General features: G+C 44.4%; 1 protein-coding gene across 3 annotated transcripts in view; it reads right to left on the reverse strand.

Annotated features, from left to right (window-relative positions):
• LOC137629784 (serine hydrolase-like protein) overlaps positions 1-17,207 on the reverse strand; it is a 48,968-nt gene that overhangs the window by 1,887 nt on the left and 29,874 nt on the right. Inside the window, exons 3-4 of one of the 3 annotated variants that reach the window (XR_011041607.1) lie at positions 11,693-12,672; positions 10,669-10,840 (exon numbers count right to left, since the gene is read on the reverse strand). Coding sequence is in view for 1 of the 3 variants with exons in the window: in XM_068361420.1 (XP_068217521.1) it covers positions 11,712-12,662 (951 nt within the window). In the remaining 2 variants the exon portion in view is untranslated. Of the gene's footprint in view, positions 1-9,890; positions 10,841-11,692; positions 12,673-17,207 lie in introns of those variants that run through there. The other 2 variants (XR_011041606.1, XM_068361420.1) reach the window with 2 other exon arrangements.

The following is a 17,207-nucleotide window of genomic DNA, read 5'->3' on the forward strand; positions in this document are numbered from 1 at the left end:
TCAATAAAGATGTGGGGATCAAAAACGAGGAGGGGGAGACGATAATTGATTTTGTATCTACTGTAGCTTTAACCAATACAGTATTTAAGAAATTTAAGAAAATGGTTGTAGGGAAGGTCAAATAGATTCATTGTCATGCATGAGGGTCCCCTTTGAAAGATAATAACAACTTATATTACAATGGAAAGAAATACTGAGACTAAAAGATACAGAATTAAGAATTAGATTTAAAGGGAATGTTACAAGAGAAGACTGCATGAAGATGTAAAGAAATAGTGGATACATGAAAGTCAATTAGTTTTCAAAGTTGGTAAGATCTTAGCAGTAAATCAACTTAAAGGCAACCTCAATATGTTAAGCAGACATGGTGATGAAATGAAGAGGTGTAAGAATTGACAGAAGACAAGATAGGGAAGAGAAAAGGGAAAGAAAAAGACATACCTCAGGAAGAGTTGAGAATCAAGAGTTTAATGTACAGTATATGGAAATAAAATAAGCAGTTTTAGAGGTGAGTGAATTATATAATAGAGGTTGAAACATTGGAGGGGGAAAAAGAAATACTGTACTACATGAGGCCCATGTTTTAATCAAAAATAGATAAAAAAACAAGAGGTGCGGTTCCAAATGAGACAACACCAACAGTAAGCAGGGGAGATAGAGTAGTCATTAGAAAATGAAGAATGGAAAACCCCCAAAGCACTAACAAGGTCCTAATTGGGATAGGGAAGAGACTTGGAGAGGCAACCCAATTTTCCTAATCTATAGAGGAAAAGAAGCCACCTTGGAAAGTTGGAAATACTGAGGCATTAAGTTAATCAGAAAAAAAGATAGCAGGAGATTAACCCTTTAATTTCATACCTGGCCCAGGAACAATGGAGGCAATGTTTTTGAGACAAAAGATGGAAAAGCACTGGATACCAAATTTGATTCCATTTAATTTTTGCTGACTAGGAAAAGCCATATACTGTACTAGGTAGCCACACCAGGAGGTTTTGAGGTGTGTGAGAGAAAAAAAGCCCATGAAAAACATACAACAGTCTACCAGAATATATATGAAAGAGCAGAAACAAAGGTTAGGAGTAAAATAGGCTTAATATTAATGTTTCCAGTGAATGTGAGTTTATATTACAGGTCTTTTTTATGCTTCAACCTTTTGAAATGGTAAAAAATTTCCTATCTTCAGCCATATGAAATTAGATAACCCGATGAAAGCTTTATTTACATTATGTTGTGCTATGCAGTACAAGTAGAGGAGAGAAAAGGAAACAAGAAGATTGGCTGATACTGCAGCCAAGCTCGGCTGAATCTCTCGTCGGGCTGGGAGGAGCGAAGAGAGAAGTCCCCCTTTCTTCCTTTTTTGTATGTTGGCTACCCCCCAAAATTGGGGGAAGTGCCTTGGTAAATTGAGAGATAAATAGAAGATTGGAACAAAACAACAAAAGATAGAGAATTGAAACCAGTAAAAAGTATAAATATTTATTATAAATAGCAACTAAAGATAGGGATGTGAAGCAGATATAATTCAAAATAAATGCAGGCTGGAGGAATAGAGAAAAGTCCCTTGTGTTTAGTGCAATTGGAGAAATGATTAGAAGTTAAAAAGTACAGTATAGTACTGTTTATAAAAGAGTTGTGAAAGCCCACTTGATAGAGAAGGCAGATATGTGTAAAATGAAGAATACCTAAAAGAAAAAGGTGAAAGATATAAATGAGTAGAGTGATATAAAATCCAAATAATTAGAAAATTAGAGGAACAATAAAGTTAGAGTATATGACAAATTCGTAGATAATTTGTATTTTTCCTAACTATACAAACCTTAGCTATTTACATGGGGTAATTATTTCGGCGTAGCTGAATGACGAGCCATAAAAGTTTTAACGAGGGTTTACTACCCCGCCGCTAGTTAGCGGGGGGGTAGGGAGGGGTAGCAAGCTATCCCCCCCTCAGGGGGTAGGGAGGGGTAGCAAGCTATCCCCCCCCTCACACACACCGGTGAATGCTTCACTTTGCTTAGAGGTAGGACTTATCCCGGGGGGACAGGGCTGGCGGGCAAATATGTGTAAATAGCTAAGGTTTGTATAGTTAGGAAAAATACAAATTATCTACGAATTTGTCATTTGTTCCGTAACTGAAATACAAACCACGCTATTTACATGGGGTGACTCAACCCTTAGGAAGGGAGGTAAGTCCCTGCCATACTGGCTTTGGCTTGGCCGGGGACCCCAAATTCGAGTGTGTAAGAACTTAAGAAATAAGGGGTCCCTGCTCCTCGCTGGCATGCTGTGAAACAGCTGCGGCCTACATAAGCTGTGTGTGAAGGTGAGAAGTGACTCGTCCTAGGAAGTTGACCTGGAGTTCTTCAGATGGAAATCTAGGCTAGGACTCTCCCAATACCACCTCGTCAGGGTATGGGGACATGACAGCATTACATTTAATACTAGGAACACAAGGGAGCATGGCTTACCTGCAGAGGTTCGAGGTCAGCTGTGCAGAGAACCCAGGATGCTGCTTTCTCCAAGCGAGGAGAGGATGAAGAAAAGAATAAGGGCCAGACAGATCTTTTCATTCACGCAGACTAAAACCGGGTAACAATGCCCTCAACCTTCTGCTACTTGTCCATTAAGGAGCCTGAGGTTAGACCAGCTGTTGTGCATCCACCACAGGGCCGATAGAGAGCGTATCGAGCCTGCTGTGTGTCCCGTCTTGCAGGTAGTGGGCCGTGAAGGTGGTCTGACGCTTCCACACCCCAGCTTGAAGGACCTGCTTCACTGAATAATTTTTCTTGAAGGCCAGGGACGTAGCTATGCCCCTGACATCATGCGCTCTAGGGCGATGTGACGGAGGAGGGTCAGGATTCCAGGCCAGATGTATCACCTTGCGAATCCAAGCCGAGATGGTATTCCTGGTGACCCTCCTCTTCGTCCTCCCGGTGCTCACGAACAGGGCTCGCACCTGGGGACGACTGCAGCTGTTCTTTAAGATACAACCTCAGACTCCTTACTGGGCACAGTAGGAGATGGTCTGGGTCATCTGTTACAGAACGGAGACTCGAAACCTGGAAAGAGTCGAACCTAGGGTCTGGCACTCCCGGATTCTAAGTCTTGGCAACAAACTCAGGGATGAAGCTGAACGTTACCTCCCCTAATCCCCTTGAATGGGCGATGTCATACGAGAAACCATGTAGCTCACTGACTCGCTTGGCCGAGGTCAAAGCTAGCAGGAAAACCGTCTTTCAGGTAAGGTGGCGATCTGAAGCCTGGCGTAATGGTTCGTAAGGAGGTCTCTTCAGAGACCTGAGAACTCGAATCACGTTCCATGGAGGAGGTCTCACTTCCGACTGAGGGCAGGTAAGTTCATAACTCCGTATGAGAAGGGAAAGTTCCAGCGAGGAAGAAATGTCCATTCCTTTAAGCCTGAAGGCAAGACTTAAGGCTGAGCGATAGCCTTTCACTGCCGAGACTGAAAAGCGCATTTCCTCCTGCAAATACACGAGGAACTCCGCTATTGCTGGAATAATGGCATCGAGGGGAGAGATACCCCTTCCACGACATCAACCACAGAAGACTTGCCACTTCGCCTGGTAGACCCCTACGGATGACTTGCGCAGGTGACCAGACATCCTGTTTGCAACTTGTTGCGAAAATCCTCTCTCTGTGAGGAGATGCTGGATAGTCTCCAGGCGTGAAGTCGAAGCGAAGCTACGGCTTTGTGGAAGATGTTGGCGTGTGGTTTTTTGAGTAGCTTGTGGCGTGGAGGGAGTTTTCTCGGAACCTCTGTGAGGAGTTGCAGAATGTCCGGGAACCATTCTGCGTGATGCCATAGCGGAGCTATCAGGGTCATTGAAAGATTGACCGATATTCTGGTCTTGTTGAGCACCCTCCTCATCAGACAGAACGGGGGAAAGGCGTACACATCAACGTTGTCCCACCGTTGTTGGAAGGCATCCTGCCAAAGAGTCTTGGGGTCCGGGACCAGGGAGCAGTACAGCGGGAGCTTGAAATTCAGCGCTGTAGCGAACAGATCCCCCGTCGGGGAACCCCACAAAGTCAGGACTTTGTTGCTACTTGAGGATCTAAAGACCACTCGGTACTCACTATCTGCGTCGCTCTGCTCAGACTGTCGGCAAGCACATTCTTTTTTCCTGGAATGAAGCGAGCCGCTAGCGATATCGAGTGGACTTCGGACCATCTCAGGATCTCTACTGCAAGATGGGATAGCTGTTCTGAAAAGGTACCTCCCTGCTTGTTGATATAAGCCACCACCGTGGTGTTGTCACTCATCACCACCACAGAGTGGCCAGCCAGGACTTGGTGGAACTTCTGAAGTGCCAGGAACACGGCCTTCATTTCTAGCAGGTTTCTGTGAAGGTACTTTTCTGATTCTGACCACAGGCCTGTGGTCCTGTGGTTCAGAATGTGGGCCCCCCACCCTTTCTTTGATGCGTTAGAGAACAACATCAAATCCGGGGGAAGGACGAGAAGATCCACTCGCTTTCGTAGGTTCTCGTCCGCCACCCACCACTGGATGTCCGTCCGTTCCGCAGGACCCATAGGGATCAAAGTGTCCGGGGAATCGTGACTTTGATTCCACCGGGACTTGAGTCGCCACTGGAGGGATCTCATCCTGAGGCGACAGTTGGAAACGAGACGGGCCAGGGAGGAGAGGTGGCCGAGGAGACATAGCCACGATTGGGCTGGGAGTGCTCGATTGAGGAAAGGTCTCGCAACCTTCCTCATCCTTGCTATCCTGTCGTCTGATGGGAAGGCTTTGTGGAAATTGGTGTCTATGACCATGACTAGATATACCAGTTTCTGAGAGGGCTGCAGAGGGGACTTCTCGAGATTTACCATGATCCCTAGATCCTGGCAAACTTCGAGGAGCTTGTCTCGGTGGCGAAGAAGGGTTGCCTCCGAGTCTGCTATGATCAGCCAGTCGTCCAGATAACGAAGGAGACGAATGCCAATCCTGTGAGCCCACGAAGAGATGAGGGTGAACAATCTGGTGAACACCTGAGGGGCTGTGGAGAGACCGAAACACAGCACCTTGAACTGGTAGATCTTGTTGTCTAGGCAAAATCTTAGGTACTTCCTGGAAGACAGATGGACTGGGATCTGGAAGTACGCGTCCTTCAGGTCCAGTGTACACATGAAGTCTTGTGGTCTCACTGCGAGTCTGACCGTGTCTGCCGTCTCCATACTGAACGGAGTCTGCTTGACAAACCCGTTCAGGGTTGAGAGGTCGATGACTGGTCTCCAGCCTCCAGACGCCTTTTTCACAAGAAAGAGTCGACTGTAGAAGCCTGGGGACCCGTCTACAACCTCCTGGAGAGCGTCCTTCTTCAACATGGTCTGGACTTCTGCCCAAAGGGCTTGCCCTCTTGCCAATCCCATGGCAAGAGAGCTCAACGACACTGGATTCACTGTCAGGGGAGGTAGAGAGGCTGTGAACGGGACGCGATAACCCAGAGCGATCATGGAAATCGTCCAGGCATCTGCCCCGAGTTGATGCCACCTTGTCGCGCAACTTTGTAGGCATGCCCCCACTGGTGGACATGCGGGGGGACTGCCAACCCTAGCGTTTACGGCCTCGGCTGTTATCTCTAGGATTCTTGCCTCCCCTGGAGGGCTTCTTGCTCCTTCTGCTCTTGGCAGGAAAGGGCTTAGACACCTTGGGCTTCGCTGCAGTGGTCTTCTTCGTGTCCTTAGCTAGACGGGGCTGTTGAGCCGCTGGAGGTTTGTAGGGCCTCGATGTCAGGGCCCTATGGATGAGGGAATCCTGGTTGGACTTCCTCCACCTCTCAGCGGTAAGCTCCACGTCCTTAGGCTCAAACAAACTCTTACCGAACACGGAAGTGTGTCTGAGGCTGCTAACCTCCGAACTGGGAACCTTCTGGTGGAACCTCTCAGCCACAGCGTCCCGATGTTTGAGAATCGTATTGGCCCACAAGCTCGAGACTTGGTGGGCCAGAAACTCAATGGTTCGTGTGCCTGAGAGTAAGAAAGTCTCCAGTGCCTCCCTGGTGCTTTCTTTGGACAGGTCCTCAGACCACACCAGGATGCCCAGAGACCCCAGCCAGATGTCAAGCCACAAAGTTGCCTGCATGGCACACTTAGCGACCTTCTCCTGGCTTAGGATCTCAGTAGCTGAGTAGGACACGTGCCGGTTGGAGAGTCTCTCTAGAGGGACTCCCCTGGTGAGTTCTTCCACGGAGTGATGCATCGGAAGACCCAAACAAGACTCCTCAAGGATCTCAAAGTACCTCCTCTGATGGACTCGAGGAGGAGGGAGGAGCTTGTTACCGGCGCTGGATCTGCTGGAGGAGGCAAGCTCAGAGAGCTGGCCCTCGACCTTGTCCCTGGCACTCTTCATCCACTGAGACCAGGGCAAAGCTGCACTGGCCCTAGAGGGTTCCTGAGTGCCGTAGACGCGGTCCAAGACCGTGTCCTTACCTTCACGAGGAGGGATCTCAGGGTCTGGGAGCCCGTTGAGGTTCCTCATGAGGGTCAGGACTTGCCAGAATGCGTGTTCTGACTCTTGGTGCTCTCCTCCTGAAGGACTGGCAGCGAAGTCTCCCGTCCCCAGTGGCTCTTCCTGGGGGGACACCTGGACATCCTCGGAAGGTCTAGATGGCTCCTGCCTGATCCTTGTTGACGATTTAGGGATCGTCTTAGTCCTTCGGTTCCCTCCTGGGCGGGATACAGGACTCGAGTAACGATGGGTGCAGGCTCTTTTCCACCCCTGGACGAGAAGACTTCTCAGGGAGAAGCGGAGCTTCCCCCATTGGTGCGATGGGGGAACGGTCCGGCTCGTCCGACTCTTCTGAGGATGGGTAATCCTCATCCGCAGGGGAGGGAGAGAAAGTCTGGGGGGGGAGGGGAAAGGAGCCTTGCGCAAGGATCTGCGAGGAGACAAAATAGGCCTTGGAGGTGTTTCCACGGGAGAGACTCCTCTCTTCCTCTTCAGGGGGGAGGAAGCTGCCACTGATTTGTGACCCAAGTCAGAGAGGGCGGGCTTCATCACCTGCACAAGAGCTCTGACCAGGGTACTGAACCAGGGCTGCTGGCTGACAGTCGTGCTGTCAGACACTCCCTCTGGAGGGAAGGGGATCGTTCGATCCCTTGGAGGAGTCGACAAATGCGGGTTCGCCTGCGAAGCTGGAAAAAAAGAGTCCTTAGACCTGTCCGGGAACCGCCCCTCCTCTGGCGAGCGCGCTGGTCTGCACTTGTGGGGAGGGGAACGAGACGAAGACCTATCCGCCTGGCGACGCTCGCGCTGGAGGTCGCATGGTGGGCCCTGGTCAGGGTCGCGCGTGAAAGGATCGCGTGCCACAGGAATGTCGCGCGCGCGCATCGGGGGAGAGAGGGTGGTGGAGCGGGCGCGAGGGCGCGGTGGCGCGTAGGCGAGGTCACAGGCGCGTGGGAGCGATGGCGCGCAGGAGATGGTGCAGGCGCGGGGGCGCGCAGGAGCTGGAGCGGGCGCGGGGGCGCGCAGGAGCTGGAGCGGGCGCGGGTAGGAGATGGCGAGGGCATGTAGGAGCCGGAACGGGAGGTAGCCGGATGCGAGGACGCGCAGCATCCTGATGCGGCCCTGGAGGGCGCGAGAGAACAGGGGCGTCTGAGCGCGTATCCGGGAAAACCAGGCGAGGGCGCGAGGGCGCGAGAGCGCTGGTTCAGGATAGCGCAAGGAAGGGATGGCGCGTTGGCGCGTAGGTAGGCGCTGGTCCGAAAGGACAGGCATACTCGCCTGTGGGCGCGCTGGGCGCGCAGGAGATCGTGGGCGCGCATCAGGATGTGGACACACTGGTGTGCGCTTCTGCGGTGGGCGGGCAGGCCGCGAGGTTTGATGAGGGCGCACAGGTGTGTGCTGGAGGGTTGCATGGGGCGCCTTGATAACTGGAACAGAGCGCGCAACCGGAGCGTCGCGCGCGGTTGGAACGCGTGCAGGATCGCGCGGTCTGGAAGGAGAGCCCTGGGGTGCCTGTGAGCGCCCGTGAGCTAGTTTAGGCGCCTCCTGGGCGGCGCGTTGTGATGTGGAAGCGCGCTGGCGCGTTGGCGAGCGCGTGAGCGCTGACACTGGAACAGCGCGTGGGCGTGCTTCGCGCGTAACTCCAGATAGGCGCTGCGAATCCAGAGGAACCTGGGAGCGCCTGTGCGCTAGCGTTGGAACCTCTTGAACTGCGCGCGATGAGGCAGGAACCGGGGAACGCTGGGGCGTCGGTGGGCTCATGTGCGCAGGTGGGCGCGTGTGCGCAGGTGGGCGCGTGTGCGCAGGTGGACGCGTGTGCGCAGGTGGGCGCTGGCGCGCTGTCACAGGAACTGCTGAAGGGCGCCGGGCGCAGAAGGATGTGGGCGCGCAGGGGAACCCTGGCGTGTAGCAGGAACAGGGGCGCGCACGCGCGCAGGTGAGCGCTGTGGCGTTAAGACAGGAACAGCGGCAGCAGCAGGAGGGAGCGCAGGAAGAACCTGGTGCTTGAGGGCAAGAGGCGCGGTTTGGTGCTCAAGGCCCTTAAGCCCCGAAGGGCCCGGTGCCAGCGCATTGGCAGGATCAGGTGGCGTGCAACGCGCATCCGCAACATCGAAGGGTGGCGGCAAGTCAGCAGGTCTGGAGGAAGACTGGTCACTGTGTCCCGAAGGACGACCATCATCCGAAGGGGATCGCGAACGATCCCCGGAGAGGTCTAAGGTGGTAGCTGGCAGGGTCGGCGAACGGCGAGTCGTCTCCTCCGCAGAGGACTGTAGTGACGATGAGCCGAAGAGGCGCCTCCTAACTCCCTTGTGAGGGGAAGGAAGGCCTCTACGGCAAAGGGGAGGACAAGCCTTCCGCCTTATACGCCCACGAGGGGCCGTGGGATCAGCAGGCTGACCATCAAGGGGCCTCCACAAAGGAGTCTCTGTAAGCGAACTCCCCCGAGGGTGAGAATCGCCGGCAGGAGAGACCGTGGGACTTAGATCCTCTCTTGAAGGGTGTTCGGAGGGGGAATCTAAGCCGTCAGCTACCTCAGCAACAGGCCGTCAGCTACCTCAGCAACAGGAACGGGAGTTTGACTAGACCCACGAGATGTCTCCGTCACAACAACGTCAACCACAGACAGAGGATCTATCCCTGCTGTAGTTGGCGATTGTTTGACAGCTGTACCAAGTTTGATCATGTCAAACAGGGCTTCCTTGGAGGGCGAACCCTGCAGCCCCAAGGAAGCCCAAAGCTGTAACAAATCACGATTAGACATATTCAAATCCTCCTCCAGCGGAGGAGGGACAGCCGCCTCGCTATGGGAGGCGACTACCTCTCCCGCACCCCGGGATCTGTCAACAGCAATACGGTCAACGCTACCACTCGCCGGCCTCTCGGAAGAGACCGCTCGAGGGGGAGCTTCGGAGGAGGAAAGGGCTACGGAAGAAGAAGTTCTGGAATTTTCTCTCTTCAAGGAAGCCTCTAAAGGAGAAAGATCCCTTTTAGACTTTTTCTTCCGGCGCCGGGCAAACCTCTCCCACTGGGAGGTAGACCACTCCCTACATTCTATACACACATTACCACTATCAAACCGCTGGCCCCTACAGTGAGGACATAAGGTGTGGGGATCAATGTCGACCGCCGACATAAAGGTCCTACAAGGGCGGCCTGGAAGTCCAGGGCATGTACGCATAGTAGTAGAGGCCAACTTCAAACACACTGGAAAAGAAAAAGCAAAAACAGATTAAATATGGCAGTCAAAGTGAGGGAGAGAGCAGACAGGTCTGTTCTCTGCCCGAGCCAAAAGTAAAGTGAAGCATTCACCGGTGTGTGTGTGTGTGTGTGTGGGGGGAGGGGGGTTAGCTAGCTACCCCTCCCTACCCCCCGCTAACTAGCGGCGGGGTAGTAAACCCTCGTTAAAACTTCTATGGCTCGTCATTCAGCTACGCCGAAATAATTACCCCATGTAAATAGCGTGGTTTGTATTTCAGTTACGGAACAAAATACAATTAAAAATAACATAGACAATTTCCTTGTGAAGGGATGTTTAGCATCCATAAATTTGCAAAGTTTCAAATTCCTTATAATGATTATGTACATACATTACAAGAATAGATTTAAAATCTACTCTAACATACTCACTGGCAAACTCTAATAAGTGCCTTGTATGAAATATTTTGGTTCAAAAATCTACATCAAAATTTTAAAAAATTTAAATCATAATTAACAAGTCTATACCCAAAACTTATACTCTACATGTTTTTCCTTTAATGCCGAGAAGAATGCCATTACCATCGGCTGCATGACTTTCATAAATAAGCCTTTCTATAAAAGCAAAAACTAGATTTAATAAATCCTAAACTTGACAAATGGCTAATGATAAAAACTGAGTTGTTAGGATCAAAAGTAAATATGAGATGTGAGTTATAAGACTATCTAAATTGTATCAATGAATTTTCTTTTAAAAAATTTTAATAGAGAAATTATGGGCAATTTAATAAAATCAATAAAATAAGTACTGTACAAAGAAATTATAAGGCATCAAAATACAGAGAATGATGTTTGAAATCTAAGTAAAATCAATAAGCTAGCAACGTTAACTGCAGCATTTACCTTCATGAACTAACTACACCGAGGTAAGCAAGGTTTAAATACTTACGAGCATTATTATAAATTACGTTTACTAATCTATTGTTGAAATTAGGAACCATTCCTACTCTGAAAATCCTGGCATGATAAGATTCCTTTCCTTGGAGCCTCAGATTGCATGTTACACTATCCATGTAGTGTAGAACAGACATTTTCTTGTAGATAATAAGTCCTCATAGTTCATCTTCATCCAAATTGGGGTTGTAAATTGTCCCATTTCAGGAGGCAACCCAGTTTAATCTGAAATTGTAACACAGTTACTTTTCAAATCACTCATCAATAGACCTTTGTTCTAAATCCTCGTTCACTGATGCTAGACAATTATGAAGCAAGATATATTAGAATTTCTGAGCAATAATTTAAGCATTCCATAACCTATAATGTATGCTGAATGTATGGCTCTAAATTCACTGTAGTATCCTTCCATAAGTTTCTTTGAATAAAATCTTGTTTCAATGTTTATATCACCTTGTCTTTACTCTTCGATGTTACATCGCTTGTTGACAGAACATGATTTCAGTACTTTTAACTTGACTTATCCACTGAAAGCCGTAAGGTGCTTTTGTTTTTATTCTTCCCAACACTCAACAATTAAATTATTATATAATATTCTTGCTAAATATGTCAACAGCATTCTATATATTTCATGGTTTAAATACGCAAAACATCTATACGTTTATGTAGCCAATGAACACTGAGTGCTTGATAAATTAACAGTTGTCTTTTGCAGGCCTTATAGACATAACTAGATACAACTACTCCCAAGACATTTAATTCTCGCAGCTCAATGAATTAAAGCACTACCATGCAAAGATATGTTCATTTATATGACTTGGTGGTCATTTATTATGCATTTTATATTATATATTGTACATACAGACTATAGACTTTAGATAAAATAAAATGCAAGTCTGTTGTTATAATATATGCATGCCATTTTTCCTTGTGGATCCCTTGGGTTTATAGCATCATGCTTTTTCAACTAGGATTATAGCTTTGCTAATAATAATAATCATAACAATGAATATAACTGTAACAAATATAAAATACCATTTACTACAACAGAGCACTATTAATGTTTACATTTCTTACCTTTATCTTACATTTCTTCTTAAAGTTTTGATTGTGATATCTCTGTAGTCTCCTTAAGTTTCACGAGGAATTCTGTTAGAGCAGGAAGTACCCGGTGTGGGTGTGTTAGATGGACATGATGAGCACCTTCAACTTCTACACATTTAAAAGATTTAGCTTTAGATTTGAAGATATCAAAAATATTCCTGCGTTCAAAAGCAGTAAAGTCATAAAAGCTAAAAAATGGATGGAAGTATAATACTGGGCATTTGATTTGCATCACAATATAGGACCAAGTGTATCCGTGAAACAACATCTTCATGCGTGTAAGGGCTCTACGGTCATGCCTCCATGTAAGACCACCACTGACAGGCTTCACCATTCTTGCCAATAGTATTCTGGCAGAGTCCTCATCAACATTCACAATGTCGTTATTGGGTCCTCCCATGCGTGACTTTACGATTCGCCTAATGGCTTCTTCTTCCGAAAATATGGGGGAAGAATTCACATCCTTCTCGTATCTAAGAATAGTATTCACGTCTGATCTCATAGCTGACAAGAATTCCGATTCATATTTATATTTTAATGAGTCAAAACTAATTATTGCAGATACTTCTTTTGGGAACAAAGCTGCATAAAAATATCCTATTACACCACCTAAACTATGGGTAAAAAGAGCAAAAGAATTCCAACCAAGTTTTAACAACGCTGCTCTAACGCTGATAACGTAAGTCAATACATTGTAATAAGCACCATCAGGGAGATGATCGGAGTATCCATGCCCTGGGAGATCAAGCAGACACAATTCCGACCCAGACGGTAATCCAGGAATAAGACCATCATAGGTGTTAGAATTATCCATCCATCCATGAATGCCAAATATCCGTAGTACCGGGGCGGTATCGTAACTTCCCACAATACATCGTTTCCCCCGTAATTCTCCCCAACCAACATCAACGACCACTTCACTCCATTCCACTTGACTTGTCATATCAACTAACCTAAAAGAAAAAAAGTAATGTTGGTATTATACAAGTTAAACAAAAAATTTACATCTTTAGATATTTTGCACTACTGTACCTAGAACATCTGTGCTATCAAATTTCTATGATTTGTCAAATCAACTAACTTAAAAAAGAAACATATATTGGTGTTATAAAAATTAAACAAAAGATCTGCATCTTTAGATATTTTCCACTACCTAGGACATGCGTGTTATTAAATTTATAAGATTTGAATACAAAACATATATCATGCCTATGTAAAATTATCCCACCAACAAGCTTATTCTCCAAATATAAATCCAAAGCAAATTAAGAGGATAATATCCCATGCCATATACTTCCATTCTTTACCAACCAAATAAAAGTGGATTTGATCCAAAATTTCGCGAAAATCAAACAGATTTGCATATTTCCGTAGCTATAGAGGACATATTGTGTCTCGGGGGAATAAAGGTGAGCATGCATTTGACAGTGAATGGATAAAAACTAAACAGGAGTACAGCATTGCTAGAAAAAAGGTCATAGAAAATATTTTAAGATCAAGAACTCAATTTTATCTAACATGCTGTGGAGAGGAATTTCTAAAATGGTGTTACGTCACATATAGATTTTGCTTACCTAATGATTATCAACTTGTAGCCTCTGAAAGCTGATCCTTTAAAGAAAGTTTTATAAATAAAGGTGAAAACCCTATGATAAGAAAAGAAAATATCTAGGCACAGATATACTTGCATCTGGTCTAAATAAGATCTGATTTTCTTACACGGAATTTGAAATAAACTTTATACCTACTACCACTGAATAGAAAAGTAATTCAAATCAGGACAGAGCTTCTATACTTATATAAGCACTGAGCAGAACAAAAAGATTTAGTGAACATCTCTGTGAGAATACAAATTTCTTTTTTTAACCACCATTCTTAATACAATACTGTATCTTTAAAATAATAACTCAAAATGGGCATAAAGCTATACAGTATTATATGAATCTGTAGTTCCCAGTTTTTGAGCATATTGGCAGACTACTTTTAGGCTCTTCATCTAACCTCCTCGGCTTCTTATTTCATTATCGTTGAATAGTTTAACAAGAACACTAAGTTTACATTCTTACTCACAAGGCTAGAAAGAGCAGTTTGTTCTTGCATATAAGAGACTAATGATTGATAAATTAAAAATCATGAATTTATAATTTCTTAAAGTTGATGATCTATAAAAATAGCAGATGATCACTGAGTAATACTTTCAATTTGGTCATTGTAGGTAATGTAAATGTTTGGTACTTTTATCAACACATTTCTTTCTCTTAATTAAATGAGACTAAATTTTCCACATTTCAACATTCACACCAGTGACATTTTGATACACATTCCACTTTATAATTTCTTTGTTCATCCTCCGTTTTAAATGAGTCAAAATTTCTTACTCTTAACCCTTTTACCCCCAAAGGACGTACTGGTACGTTTCACAAAAGCCATCCCTTTACCCCCATGGACGTACTGTACCGGTACGTCCTTGCGAAAAAATGCTATAAAAATTAGTTTTTCATATTTTTTGATAATTTTTTGAGAAAATTCAGGCATTTTCCAAGAGAATGAGACCAACCTGACCTCTCTATGACAAAAATTAAGGCTGTTAGAGCAATTTAAAAAAAATATACTGCAAAATGTGCTTGGAAAAAAATAACCCCCTGGGGGTTAAGGGTGGGAAATTTCCAAATACCCCGGGGGTAAAAGGGTTAATTGTCAGAATTGCCTTCCTTTGACATAAATGTCCTCCCCTGCTAGTACTCAAGTGAACCCTCTCTGACTGTGTCTATTTCACTAAAATCCAAATCCTTACAGCTATTTTTCAGACTCAAGATCCTTTCATTGAGCCTCAAGTTTTTTATTTACTTTAGACACTTCTGCTGCTAAACCATCTCCTTTACGCAATCCTAGCCACTCTTTTATACAACTAGTTTGCGAGATAGACCGAGATGGTAGCCCGGATCCCAATATCCCTTAACTCGCTGAAATAAGCACCCTAACGCAACCTCGTCTTTCATACGTGGATGACATGGCATATCGTTTGATAGCCTTAGCACCGAATGTACGTTAAAAGTTTTGGCAAGAGCTGATTGTTTGCATTATGTTTTGAATGGCAGTGCACATGGTTTGCTTGCACACTCCGCCACTAGGTCATCACGGGTTAACTCAAACAAAGTAAGTGTAAGCAATAGTGCAGTACCTCAACTGTCAAATGAGTCCTTAGGAAAACAAATGTGCAGCAGTACCTCAACTGTCAAATGAGTTAAAAACAAATGTGCAGAAGATCCCGAACAAAGATGTAAACAAACGGAAAAACATCCTAGATCATTCTTTTGAACAGGAAAATAAGCATAAAAACATGCACAGAGGAAGAGCCCGATTCTTATGAGCTTTCTCCTTTTAATCTTTACATAAACTTATTTCTGAAAAGTATCTATATATAGTAAGTCGCTTAAGGTAAGATCTGATGGTGCTTATCCTTTCAAGGTATTGGAAATAACTATTTCCAAGACAATTTATACACTCAATTCTCACAATTTTGTTTTGGATAGAATTGTTGCATTGTTATCTCAAATGTAACGAAAGGCTGGTAATTCTAGTTCTCGTTCAATATTGAGGCCTTCTATCCCATAAAAACATTTTGACTTACATAATACAAATCAAAGTACCAAATCTTGTTCGACATAGCAATTCAATCTCAACTCTTTTGTGCTCCTTATCATTTTAAGGGATTTGTGTATAATTTCTTAACAAATATTACAATTATGCACAGCTTTATATTTTGTGGATAACCCAACACTAGATCATTCCTTTTTTTTTACTCAAACAGGTTTGAATATTTCAACTCAGTGTTCTGGTTAAATAATGTAATAAGGTACTACAAAAATGTATCAGACAAAATATAAAGATATGCTACACCAACTATGTTTACCCTATAGTGACCAATAAAATAAAACCAAGTTCAAAATGTATCAATTAATTGAACTACAAAACACCAGAGTAAATACAAGTCTATTTACTGAAATTCTAAGTTGAGAAGGAAAGACTTAGGTCTTTAAAACAAAATCTAAAATCTAATTTATCTTTACTTTGCTTTGAGCTAACATTTCAAACAATTGTGCTTATTACATCACTAAAGACTTCCAGTCTTAACAGTTTAGTCTGCATAATACAGATAAATGTAAAAATAATTTAAAGATTTCACAGAAACAAACCATGACTAAAGAATTCATAGTTTAGCTAGTCAAGACAGAGAGACTAGCCTCTGAATTACAAATACATGTAGGTAATCAGCCTTTAGTAATAATTGGATGGTATGTGAAAATCGGATGGTAAGATTAGTTAATCAACTTCCCCCTTTTGAACACCCTACCTCATTTAGTACACAAATACGGTCAAACAACAACATCTATAACTAACTACAGTACTAAAGTACACAGAAGGACACTTGCTGTAAAGTTAATTGTACTGATAGATTAAGTTTTCTACATTTTTTCAATAGCTTTTAAAAGCTACTTAATACTTTCCCAAAGTTCAAGCTCAGAGTGCTAGCAGCAGAGATATGATTTTACATACAGTGCTCTCTAGTAGTTATATTCACCTTCCAACACATGAACATGACAAAGAGTCCCAAGGTCGTACCAATGCTATGCAGTCTAAATATGGAAAGCATATCAAACCACAGAAGAGATATCAATATCTTTTGATCCCTATAGTGCTCTGTAGCACATACTACATACCATTACATTTCCACAAACTCATATAACAATGGAGAGTTGAGAAAAACCACTAAAAGCTGATAGATTCCTGTCTGCTATCATGACATTTATGGAGAAAAGATTTGATAACTAAGAGAGGATGAAATGTGGCAATAGTTAGCAGAAAATAACATGGAATTTCAAGGACCCAAGCCCTGGACATCTATTCAATGAAATTGTAAGTAGATAAAGATATAATCACATAACTACTGGTTTTTTGTGACACCACAATTTTACTACAGGACTGCACTCCTTTACTAATATAAGAAACTTACCTACTGTACATTCATTATACAAATGATATTTTTACATTTTAAGTAATTGTAGCCGACCCATCCCATAGGCAAAAATCAAAGATTTTCTTTATACCACATACAAATGAATCCTTTCTGTATTACATGAAATATCAAACAAAATATAAATGAAAAGGAAAAATCCAGAAAGATAAAAACAGATATAGAATTTTACATTTTTTTGTACTTGCCATAAACTAAAGTCGCCACAAAGATTCCAGGTAAAATAAGCCCCACATCTCATGACATCATAGCCAATCACATTGTCTCCCACTTCAGCAGCAGTCACAATACTGTATATCCTCTTACAAATTTCAAACTACTGTATGCTAACTTGTAATCAATTTAAGGTAATGTGATAAGACTATTAATGCGGAAAACAACAGGATTGGCTATGACATCATCAGAGGGTGGGGCTTATTTTGTCTGGAATCTCCGCGGTGACTATAAGTGTAA

This window comes from Palaemon carinicauda, chromosome 37, assembly GCF_036898095.1.
Source record: "Palaemon carinicauda isolate YSFRI2023 chromosome 37, ASM3689809v2, whole genome shotgun sequence".
Lineage (NCBI taxonomy): Eukaryota > Metazoa > Arthropoda > Malacostraca > Decapoda > Palaemonidae > Palaemon > Palaemon carinicauda.